The following is a 12,707-nucleotide window of genomic DNA, read 5'->3' on the forward strand; positions in this document are numbered from 1 at the left end:
AAATGAACCGCAAGAAAGAAAACTACCAACATAAAAAAGGTAGCATGTTCCAACCAGAAGAAAACTCTCCCTCACCATGAAACTCCCGCCTGCCCTGGGCAGCCTCCAGTGACCGGCAGTGCACTCGCCTTGTACTTGGGCAAGATTCCAGTGTCTCCTACTTCAGGCCCCAAATAAGTAAGAACTGACGGACACTCTCCATACTACTAAATAACTCCACTCAGCTGCACTTCACTTCTGACTGAATCCAGTGAGCTATTAAAGGGAGCCATTTCAGTACAATTCTAACACAGGGTAGCCCCACGTGTGCCATGTGAGAGCGGAGGGTTTAATAGATCATTATCGATCCTCTCAAACCTCTGATGACTTCCCGCCTCCAGTTAAAGCTACGACGAGCTCACCTCTTTCAGGTCTGAAACCTTCTCAGCCTTCCCTGGCAACGCTGTAATCGCAAACCTTCCCCATAACCCCCAGTCCATACTTCCAAAACACGTCTCTGCTTTGTATTTCTCCTGTTTAAATACCAGACAGCTGGGACCAGCAGGTGGCATAGTTGTTAAGGAGCTGGACTCCCACGTGGTTGAGTATGGTTTGAATCCCAGACCCGGTGGCTTGAAAATCACGACGGCTACATGTGTGTGCCCAAGATCCCAGGAGGACAACGGAGAGGGGACTGCAGCACGGCCATCCCCCCTGGGGGGTGGGTTCTCACTTTCTCTCTCCTTGTGTCTTTCTGTCTCTCTTTTTCTGGCAAGTACACACATCCTATGTCAAAAACTTGAGTGAATGAATGAATACACATAAATACATACATACCAGATGGCTAAGGGGTACAGGGTTCCTTATTGGGGTAACAAAAATATTCTAAAATTGGCTTTGATGGTGGATGTACAACTCTACAAATATACTAAAAATCCATTGAACTGTACACGTGAAGTAGGTGAATTACATGGTTATATCTCAATAAAGCTGTTAAATTTTTTTCTTCTTTCTTTTCTTTTGTTCCCCACTGGAGAATAAGTTCCATGAAACCAACTTCTATCTGTGGTGTTCAACACGTTATCCTCCAAGCCATGCCCAACACATCTGAGACAGTCCAATTCAAAGGAAGGAAGGACACGGATAAACAGAAAAGGAAGGGGGAGAGACCAGCAGATGGTGTAATGGTTACATGGTTGGACTCCCATGTACTGGACCACGGTTCGAGTTCCAGACCCGAAAGCTGCTTGAAACTCATGCCAGGGGGAACCAGCAGTTAGCACAATGGCTATGTCGCTGGACTCCCACATAGTCGACCGCGGTTCGCGTCCTGGACCCAGTGGCTTAAGCTCACACCGGGCACATGTGCGTGCGTGCCCGCCCAAGATCCCAAGAGGAGAATGGAGGAGAAGGGATTGCGGCGTGGCCATCCCCTCTGGGGGGTGATTTCTCGCTTTCTGTCTCTATGTCTCTCTGTCTATCTGGCGAGCGCACGCGCCCTATAGCAAAAACCTCTCTAAAAAAAAAAAAAAAGAAACTCATGCCACGAGTGTGTGTGTGTGTGCGTGCCCAAAAAATCCCAAGAGGAGAATAGAGAAGGGACTATGGCGTGGCCATCTCCCCTGAGAGGTGATTTCTCACTTTGTCTCTCTGTCTCTCCATCAAGTGCACGCACCCTATAGAGAAAATCTCTATAAAAAAAAAAAAAAAAGAAGGGGGACCAGCAGTTAGCATACTGGCTATGTCACTGGACTCCCACGTAGTAGACCACAGTTCGCATCCCGGACCTGGTGGCTTAAAATTCATGCTGGACTCATGCTGGGTGCATGTGTGTACGTGCCCAAGATCCCGAGAGGAGAATGGAGGAGAAGAGATTGTGGCGTGGCCATCCCCCCTGCAGGGCGATTTCTCACTTTCTGTCTCTCTCTCTCTCTCTCTCTCTCTCTCTTTCTGGTGAGCACATGCAACCTATAGCAAAAACCTCTCCAAAATAAAAAAAAATTGCATCTAGTTGGGCCAGCAGGTGGCGTGGTGGTTAAGGCACTGGACTCCCACATGGCTGACAGCACTTGGGGTCCCAGACCTGGTAGTTGGCTTTCTCACTTTCCCTCTCTCTCTTCACTGTCTGTCTCTTGTGACGACATGTGCCCTAAACAAATGAACAATAATAAATAAAATTTAAAAAAAAAAAAAAGAAAGAAAAGGAGTGGAGAGCACAGAGGCACCTGGCACTGAAGAAATGCCTAGAGACAACCTGACAAGTCTTCAGAAATTAAATCAAACACTTGACAGAGAAGACTAATACTGAGCTGCCTTTTTTGCATCTTGACATCATTTTCTGTAAGCCCTTTAAGTGGTTCCTTTAAAATCAGATCCTACTTGTACCCTCAATAGCTTCTAATACAAGAACCAAACGCAAACTCCTTACCAAGCCTTACATAACCTAATCCTTGCTTACTCTAGACACCTCTGCTTCCACTCCCACACCATGCTGCTTTCCTTGAACTGGCCTTGGCAACGGCCATCCACTGATCTCACTCCTCATCAGGCACGACCAGGGAGCCACTCAGCTCTCCAGCACCTCCCTTCTTTCACCGTTTTCCTAACATTTATTATTATCTTGGGGTTTTGCCATAGGGCATGCATGCCCACAGGAGACAGACAGAGACACAGAGAGGGAACATGAAAAAATCACCCCCCAGGGGGATGGCTATGCCTTAATTCCTTCTCCATTCTCCTCTTGGGATTATGAGCATACAAGCACATGCACTTGGTGTGATTGTCAAGCTGCTGGCCTGGGCTTGAACTGTGGAGCTGGCTATGTGGGATCTAGCCACCTTAACCTGCACGCCACCAGCTGGCCCTGTAACACTTATTTTGGTATTTTCTTGTATGTGTGCTATCTGCCACCCCCTATATACACCCCACAAAGATAGGGGCTGCTCTGTGCTGTTCACTGCTGTATTGCTTGGGTCTAGAAATAGGTTGGCACAAGTTGGTGCTATTTGGAGAACAGAAATACAGAAGCGCCATGTGTGGGGGACGACTCAGAGGGAGAGAATGCTCAAGGGGCTGAGCAATATTCCTAAACACCACACCTTACCTTGGTCACCAGGCCTCATCTATCTCCACTCGGCAGCCAAGTGCCTGGAAAGCAGGGGGAGTGTGTGTCTTCCCCCCCAACAGTATGCTGAGTGAATGAGTGGCAGAGGGCACGCGCACTGGCCAGAGAGACAGAGGGAGGGGCAGAGAAAGCTCTCCCCACAGGGCATGGTCACATCACAATTCCTTCTCTTCCATCTCTTCCTCCTTCTGGGACTTTGGGCACATGTGAACATGTGCCCTGTGTGTTTCTGAAGCCACCAGGTCCAGGGTTCAAACCAAGTAGCTGGCCATGTGGGACCTGGTTGCCTTACCCACCAGACCACAGAGCAGCCCAGGTGTTAACTGTTGTCCAGTTTGAGAGATTCATCCTCGCAGACCCCTCTCCAAAATCTATTGGTTTGTGTCTAAAAATACACATGCAGATATATGCTAACATGTATATGTACATACACATATAACATACATATATGTTTCCATATCCAAACTACAGTACCATCTCTCTTTTGCTTTAAACAAACTTAGTTTGCATTTTGAACATTTAATGATCCTATGACTAGAGAATGGTAGGTCCCATTTTGGAATATAAAGGCAGCACAGAATGCTCTACACAAACGTTTTAGCAACAGACATGATGCCAAAAGGCCATCTTCGCGACTTATCAATTCCCAAGCAAGGCAAGGTGAAGACAGCAAAGACTGCTATCTCAGTTCCCTCCTCAGATCTAGGTGACAGACAAAGGGGCGGGGTATTTTAAATGGAGTCCTTTCTAATCAAACTGTGCTCAGGTGATATTCAATTTTTACAAACACACAGGGCTACAGTTTCTCCACCTGGACTGCCTCGGGGAAAACCACGTGCGTGAAGCAAGAGCCTGGTGGTCACACTGCTGACGGCCCTGCCACCCGCTCCTTCCACTGGAATCGAACACTTTAGAGTCAGGTCACAGAACAGTAAACGAGGACAAAGACAGTCTACCTTGTCCCCATTTCACTTCGCCAGCCATGTCCTCACACATGAACACACAAGGGAGGTGTGTCGCTGAGGTGAATGAGGAAACTGAAGTCTAGGGACAGACGTGAAGGAGATCACTGCTCCTGTCCAGGGTCACGCCTGTGTCAGCAGCAAAGCTGGGAGCAGCCTTTAACATCCTGCACACCTTTCTCTCCCTCCCTCACAGGTCCCCTTCCCCTTACTTGCTCAGAAACATTTCCCTCACATCTGCCTGAGCCTACAGAGTCACGGGTATTGGTTAAGCCTGAACAGGTTGGACATCTCTATGCTAGATGTACTCAAAGTCGATTTAAAATAAAAAGGCATGTTTTCAATTTCTCACTCGTTGACTTCCAGGTCCTGGTCATCAGAAGATTCATCTTCTCCCAGGACATTCTCAGACTCTGGTTTCCGAATGAGAAAGAGCAGAACTGTCCCCACAAGGCTAATCACTGTAAGGGCAATGAACACTGTCCTTCGGTCGCTCTCTAGGGAGAAAAGAGAAGGAGAAGAAAGTAGATGGCATGGACCAAGCAATTCCAAAATCAGGATTCTCTCTAGGCTTGTTTCTAACCATCAAAACACTCTTCACTGGACTTTAACACATCAGTAAAAACTTAGGATAAGAAGATAAAAGGGACACCACCACCTTTGTCTTTCAGTTAGGGAACGTAACTACACTCTTTTCGTCAAAGAAACGTATGGACAACTGTGCGTTCAAGTCTTCTGATGACTAACCCGTGAGCTTCTCTGTAGCATATCCTTCTCTCTCATCTTGAAATACCACATGAAGCAGTCATAAACTACAAACCTAGCTTCAAAATATCATCCAAGGAAAAAGCTTATTAAAAATTGAAAACTGATAGGACTTGAGGTACCAAAGTTCACTAGAATGATGTTTAAGCAAACCAATAATAGGTATTTCTATGTGACTGCTATTATGTTTTGCACATATCGGAATAAAACAAAGTGAATAAAACAAACCTGATATTTGAGTTTTCCCTTGCCAGGCAAAATATATGTAGAGATTTCCAAAAAACAAACTGGGGGAAGAAAAGGAAGGACAGAAAATTAGGAAATTATTTTAATAGCTTTTTTTTTTTTTTTTAGAAATAATTAATCCTACTGTTCATTGAGAAAAAAGAAAGAGCACTAGAGAGAGAAAAAAAAGCACATACCTACATCGCTTTTAAAGTTCTGACCTGCCTCGGTCATTTAAAGTATCAACTTCACCCTGACTCAGAGAAACTTAACTGACCCAGATGGAATCCAGCCTCCTTCCATGTGACAGTGACCTGATTCAGGGCCAACCTTCAGAGAAGACCTGACTCACTTTGAAACATGTGATTTACTGCAACTGAAAAATAACTCCTTGGAAACAAGCTTACGCTACTTTTAAAATCTTGTATTTTGAAGAACCTATGGAAGAACAATTAATGACGTAATTCTATGCATGAATCAAATACTTCCTAGGAAAGGAATCACTCATCTATACTACTATTTCTTTCTTTCTTTTTTAAAACATATTTAAAATTTACATTTAATCACTGTACATCTTTTTTTTCTTTTTAGAGAGATTTTTGCTATAGGGTGTGTGCTCTCACTGGAGAGACAAGAGAGAAAGAGAAAGAAAGTGAGAAATGAGAAATCACTCCCCCCCCGGGGGTGTGTGTGGCCATGCCACAATCCCTTCTTCTTCATTCTCCTCTCAGAATTTTGGGCACCCACACATCCCCCCGGGGGTGTGTGTGGCCATGCCACAATCCCTTCTTCTTCATTCTCCTCTCAGAATTTTGGGCACCCACACATGTGCCCGATGTGAGTTTGAAACCACCGGGTCAGGGACTTGAGGCACAGTTGGCCATGCGGGAGTCCAGCAATATAACCATTACACCATCTGCTGGTCCCATCACTGTACATCTTTACGGTGTACAATATGATTTTTTTTCAGCATGAATAAAGTATTTATTAGTCATGTCAAAGATATCACCATATATATTATCGTCAATGTATACTACTACTTCTTACGATGTATACAATCCCTCCAAAGAAACATTTGCATTTGCTAAGTTTTATCAAGGTGAAAAATTTTAGACAAGATCCATTAGGGTAATCTTCAGGACAGGTTCCGGAAATCCAACAGTCATGGGCAAAATGACTATTTTGATTTTTTTTTTGGTTTTAAGAAAGATTTTTGCTATAGGGTGCATGTGCTCACTGGAGAAACAGAGAGAAAGCGAGAAATCATCCCCCAGGGGAGATGGCCACACCGCAACCCCTTCTCCATTTTCCTCTCAGGATTTTGGGCACGCACGTGCATGTGCCCAGCATGAGTTTTAAGTTGTTGGGTACAGGACTTGAACCAGGGTGGACTGGGAGTCCAGCAACATAACTGCTGTGTCATCTGCTTTTACCTTGATTTTTCTTAAGAAACATGTAATATGCTATATTGTTCATAAATGGTATAATTAGTCACTGTTGATTTGCTTTTTTTTTTTGGTCAGAGGGTACATGAGCACATCAGAGACAGACAGAGACATAGAGAACTGGGGAGAAAGCACCTTCCAATGGAGCATGGTCACATCACAATCCCTTTTCTTCCATTTCTCCATCTAGTCAGGAGTTGGGACATACACGAACACCCAGTATGTTTTACAAGACTCCAGTGCTAGGATTCAAACCGTGAAATTGGTCTTGTGGGATCAAGTTCCCTAAACTATTAAGGCAGGGGACTGCCCTCACTTTCCCATTTTAGTATACTTGTTACTGGCTGTCACAACACAGTTCATTGCAAAGGATATGGCTTTTGGAGGACAAATGATAATGTACACTGGATAAATTACTTAACTTTTAAATCTGTTTTCTCATCTGCTGTATGGAAATGAAGTGATGTGAAATTAAGAACCCAACAGTCTCTGAAATATAGCAGATGCCACATATGTGGATACTAATATTATTTTCTGTTTATCAATCCTAAATCCCAGCGAGGTTAGTTCTATGCATTTTGAGTAATTCAATAAAATTTTAACTCCCTATCATATTCAGCAAGAAATTAAAATCATATAGGGACCAGCAGTTAGCATAATGACTATGTCGCTGGACTCCCATGTAGTCGACCGCGGTTCATGTCCCAGACCTAGTGGCTTAAAACTCACGCCAGGCGCATGTGCGTGCATGCCCAAGATCCTGGAGAGAAGAATGGAGGAGAAGGGATTGTGGCATGGCCATCCCCCCTGGGGGGTGATTTTTTGCTTTCTGTCTCTCTGTCTCTTTCTGTCTGTCTGGCAAGCGCACACGCCCTATAGCAAAAACCTCTAAAAAAGAAAAAATAAATTAAAATCATATTAACATGGGACCAGCAGATGGTGTAATGGTTACGTGACTGAACTGAACTCCCATGTAGTCTGCCATGGATTGAGTCCTGGACCCAGCGACTTAAAACTCACGCTGAGTGCGTGTGCGTGTATGCCCAAAATCTGAGAGGAGAATGGAGAAGAGATTGCAGCATGGCCATCCCCCTGTGGGGGGAGCAGCATGGCCATCCCCCTGTGGGGGGAGTGATTTCCTGCTGTCTGTCTCTCTGTGTGTCTCCAGTGAGCACATGCACCCTATAGCAAAAATCTCCGAAGGAAAAAAAAAACATATTAACATGGAAGACCCAAATTTTCAAAACAATCTAGACCTAAAAAGTGTTATGACAAACAATAACAACAAAAATATATTGATCTCCAAAACGTTTATTACCTAGATTGTAAGAGTGCCCAGAAAATTCCACTGTTTCTCCCAATAGTATGCTCATCTGAATTTATTGTCAGGCAGTTTCCTTGTGCTGTCCAAAGTACTAAAATCCAAATGAAAAGTTTATCAAATGAATGAAATCACTTAGCTTCACAAACTAAATACATAAAGAATACCCTTAGCTTGGCCCCACAAAACAAAACAAACACAGAAAAGATGAAAATCAAATTGCTTACCAGCAGCTGCAATTCCAATGAAAACAGAAGCTGTGTAGAAGGACCATGTGAAAGGCTGGATAAAAACGGCAATGTACATGCTAAAATATAACAGGTCAACGTATTATAGTCAAACAATATCTGAAACAGAATGCCCTTATGCCTTCTAGGAATCAATTTTGAAGGTTCTCTTTTAAAATTCAACCTGTAAAGCACCTCTCTGGGTTTGAAAAAAGGAACAAATTGCTCCATTCACTTATTTACTATTTCAAATTTGTAAACCAGGCATTTTACAAGTTTCCAGTGGCCTTTACCAATAAGCTTAGCACATGACGAGCCCATTAGTCAACCTGATAGAAGATAAGAGTGTTTCATGGGAAGTTCCTTCTACCTTCATAGAAAGCAATTTCGGATACTACTTTTATTAACATCAAAACAAAAGCAGATATAATGATATGGTATCCCTGAGCAACAAGTAGAGAACAAATCTTAAAAATACCAACTATATTTTATCCAATTCAAGTCTTCAAGCTCTCGTTTAAAGTTTACTATGTGCTTGAAAGATGCTGAAAGCATTCTAATTAAATGAGCAAAAACAAGACTGTCTTACTTACCTGTAAAATAAACCACTGACAAACATAGAGAGTTGAGGTCCTACAATGGCAACCACCGATGGAGTGATCAAATTTGAGGCTGAGAACACCCCGTAAATAATTGCCATGCTGCACATATAACACACAAAAGGAAGATAAACAAAAAAACTCTTAAATGCAGTCTAAAAAGTTTGCTTTTTAAAATTCAGTCCATAGAGTTTGCAATAAACATTCATATTCTCTACTCAGATTTTATGATAATTTTATCATTAAACTGAACATCATGTTAAAGTTTTTGTTTGTACAAAATACTGCAGTCCTGTTGAATGTTTCTTTGAATTGGTCTACCTGATCGACCTGTTTTTAACATACTGCTAAGTTTTAACAGCTAACATAAAACATATACTAGGCCCTGTGCCAAGTACTTTCTATGTAAATTTTCTCCCTTAATCCTAACAGCTCCAGAAAGTCTTTTTATTATCCTAATTTTACAGAAAAAACTGAAATATAGCGGGGTTAAGTAATCTGTCAGCTGTCCAAGGAGTGGCTGGTGAATGACAAGCCAAGAACTCATCCTTGGCATTCTGTACTTCAGGTGCCCTAGTCAACCAGTCTGCTTATAAATTTAGGGTACAACTCCTGGCAACTGCGTGACATTTCTGATATAAATAACAAGCACAATTATAACTTGCTTACACTTGAACTCATTTAATTCAATCTAATGGTCTCACTTGAACATTATTCAGTTACTGCTGATCTAGCCCTAAATCGGACATTTCATGCAAAACGTGACTAAAAATCATCCTGTGAGTCCTGACTTTACTATCATAAACCCAACAAAATAGTCTTTGGCTTCTACAAATCTCTCAAGTATTAAACATGTTCTTTCGTTTATTCTTCAGGATACGCATGAAGACAAACCGCTCCAGGAATTTGTTGTATTATCACTGATCACTTAGAAAGGTGGACGTTAACATCCCTTCATTCTCAAACATCATTTACAAAGCTTAGACTACGTCATAAGGAACCAAGTAAGAAGAATTGCTGGGATGGGCAGGAGGGCCATGACTCAATATCTGTCTATAGACAGATTAACAAACCTGAGTATATAGCTCAATTTAGCCATTCCATGATATGGATATTTCATTTTATATATATTTTGAAAAAACATGTTGTACATGGAAAATACATACAATTTTTACTTGTTAAATAAAGTTTTAGGTTCCCTGCAGTATTATAAGCAGAAGGGCACCACTGCATGATGGCTAAGGCCACATGGGAAGCCTGGGTTTGGTTCCCAGCCAAATCTAAACAATCAAGTACAGTGATCCTACCTGACTGGGAGTCTGAGGCAGGAAGAATCTTGACATGGCAATACCCTGTAAAAATTCCATTTTCTCTCCCTCCCTTCCATACATTGGGGAAAAAATTTTGAAGAGAAACCTGTTTGCATTTAAATATATATATGTATTATATTCCCAGAACCAATCGTTCCATTTTCTCCACCTGTAAAATTGCAACTCAACACCTTAACAAAAATCTAAAAGTTCTTGATGGAAGTATATAGTAATTACATAAAATTATTATAAAAACAGAAGACTAAATGTTTCAAGAATCACATAAAACATCTGCCTAGGATCGGGAAAGTGTAATCATGACAATTCCTGGGAGATTCCCGAATGCCATACACTGTGTCAAGGCTTTACATGTGTTGTCTGAGCAAGGAAACTGGGCTCATGGAAATAATCTGCCTAAGAAAACGAAGCAAGTAAGCTGTGAAGGCAGGATTTCAAACTCATATCTAATTCTACAGGAAATCTAAACTCATCAAGTTTTCGTCTATTACATTCTCCCAAATAGTCTAAAGAGAAAAACAAAAGCAATCATTGCTAATTCGATCCCAATTTTTTATTACTGGTGATTCCAATGGGATTTAATAAACTACCATTACATGTAAAGTACAATCGGTTAACAGTACAGTACCTGGTATATCCACTGCCATGGAAATCTGTGGTATTTAAGCTCCTGATGACAGTTTGCTGTGTAGAAGATAAAACTAATCAACGAAAACGTTTTGGGATCTCCTTCCCCCTAGAAAAGCCCGACTTTTAGTACTCAGAGGGAAAAGTCAGAACTCACAATGCTTAATACTAAAAGTCCACTACAAAAGAAGAAAAAATGACCACAGAAGTAGAGAGGGCAGATCCGTGACAGGGCAAAAGGGGGGCAATCAGCTGCCTTTTGTTTCCTTAACCACCCAAGTACTAAGGCAAAGCTTAATAGCCAAGAAATAACAAGGTCAACATCCGAAACCCAAATCATATTGGAGACAGAAAAGGAAACATTTAACACCTCCCAAAAGAAAAGAATGCCTGACACATGAAACCAAACCTAATCATAAAAAGGCAGAAAACCAGGTGGGAAAATGAAGGGCGCATTTAAAGCGCACTGTGAGCTATGATTAACTAGGCATCTTTGGGGGATGCATGACGCCCCCCTTCAAAGAGGGCGAATGGATTCCAACTCACCGCCACATTTCCACAAGTTTGAAAGGCAGTGAACATAAACATAAACGCAACTCCTAAAATAATGATGTTGAAAAGCTTTTTAGATTCCGGGGACATTTTTGCTCAGCTCTGCCGAGGTCAGCGGCAGCCCAGGGCGGTCAGCTCTCCTCGGGGCGAACCCACTGACAATCCTGGTGAGAGAAACGAAATGGTGAGAGGAGACGGCAGCTGCAGGAGCAAGGCGACCGAGCTGTCAACTTGCGGTTTTCGGATCCGAATCCGGGCTTAGGGTGAAGTTCTCCCCATGGCACAGTTAGGACATTCCTAGGATAGGATCCGAGTAGGGAAGGGCCCCACACCCTGAGAAGCGCCAAGAATGTAGCAGCTCCGGCCTGAGGGGCCCGCCAGGGGATTAAGAGGCCAAAAGGCGAGCAGCAGCGGCCGGCGCGGCCCCGCCCGCGGGGCCCTGACTCACCGCGGGTCATGCGACTCGGTCACCTGACCGCAGCCGCCGCGCCGGCCGCTCGGCCCGCTGGGAAATGTAGTCCCCAGGCAGCGCCGGCTGCGCAGGGGCGTCGCGAGGTCTCTCCGCCCTCTGAGGAGCGTGGCCCGGCACGCGGGCCCAGGCGGAGGGATGCTGGGAGGCAGCGAGCAGTCGGGCGCTGCGGCCGCGGGTCTGAAGGTCGACGTGAGGGGTGTCTGAGGATGCCTAGGGTACACAACAAGCAAAGGCAGGCAGGAGTAGCCTTCTGACCGAGATCTGACTGAGGGCCTAGCGGAAAGCGGCGTGGCGCTCGGATATTGGCCTATAGAGAAGGCGGGGCCCGGCCAGGAAGCCCCGCCCCTTCCTCCTATCCCGGCGCCCTCACCTCGCCTCGCGGGCGGAAAGAGCGTTTCGCGGGCTTTCCAACTGCCCGCAAACGCCGCTCCCCCTCCCTCTAGCAGTGACTCCGCGCTTTTCGGCCCGCCCGCTGGGCTCTGCGCAGGCGCCTCGGGCCGGGGCGGGGCGCGCGGCAGCGACGTTACGGGGCGGAGTGCGGCGATCCAATCAGAGAATTCATTTCCGGGTGGCGCGGGCGCCATTTTGTGCGAAGGCATATAAACCGGCGCTGGAGCCGGCCGCCCGCCTAGTTGATGCCCAGGTGCGCGCAGCTGCGCTGTTAGTGTGCTTCGCCTCCTATCCGGCCTGAGTGTTCCCACGCGGGAAGTAACTGCAGAGAATACGCGCGCCGTCGGACCGCCCAGGCTTGAAGAAGCCGTCGCCGCGTCGGAGCGCGCGGGCCCGCCCAGGGCGTTAGTGTCTCGGCACCAGTTGTCGGAGCCCTGGTACGCCTCTCGGAGCCATGAGCTACGGCCGCCCGCCTCCCGATGTGGAGGGCATGACCTCCCTCAAGGTGGACAACCTGACCTACCGCACCTCGCCAGACACGCTGAGGCGCGTCTTCGAGAAGTACGGGCGCGTCGGCGACGTGTACATCCCGCGGGACCGCTACACCAAGGAGTCCCGCGGCTTCGCCTTCGTCCGCTTCCACGACAAGCGCGACGCCGAGGACGCCATGGATGCCATGGACGGGGGCGCG

The 12,707-nt window shown here is 45.1% G+C and overlaps 1 protein-coding gene across 3 annotated transcripts in view; it reads right to left on the reverse strand.

Annotated features, from left to right (window-relative positions):
- Nucleotides 1-12,126, reverse strand: part of MFSD11 (major facilitator superfamily domain containing 11) — a 28,382-nt gene extending 16,256 nt beyond the window's left edge. For 2 of the 3 annotated variants that reach the window (XM_006145729.3, XM_006145728.3), the window contains exons 1-7: nt 11,149-11,592; nt 10,604-10,659; nt 8,642-8,749; nt 8,049-8,128; nt 7,819-7,915; nt 5,059-5,117; nt 4,418-4,562 (exon numbers count right to left, since the gene is read on the reverse strand). In XM_006145729.3, the coding sequence (XP_006145791.1) occupies nt 4,418-4,562; nt 5,059-5,117; nt 7,819-7,915; nt 8,049-8,128; nt 8,642-8,749; nt 10,604-10,659; nt 11,149-11,244 (641 nt within the window). In that variant the 5' untranslated portion in view covers nt 11,245-11,592. The other variant, XM_027770765.1, reaches the window with a different exon arrangement.
- Nucleotides 12,127-12,707: the final 581 nt, after the last annotated feature.

Source organism: Tupaia chinensis, unplaced genomic scaffold (genome assembly GCF_000334495.1).
Source record: "Tupaia chinensis unplaced genomic scaffold, TupChi_1.0 Scaffold000159_1, whole genome shotgun sequence".
In the NCBI taxonomy this organism is placed as follows: domain Eukaryota; kingdom Metazoa; phylum Chordata; class Mammalia; order Scandentia; family Tupaiidae; genus Tupaia; species Tupaia belangeri.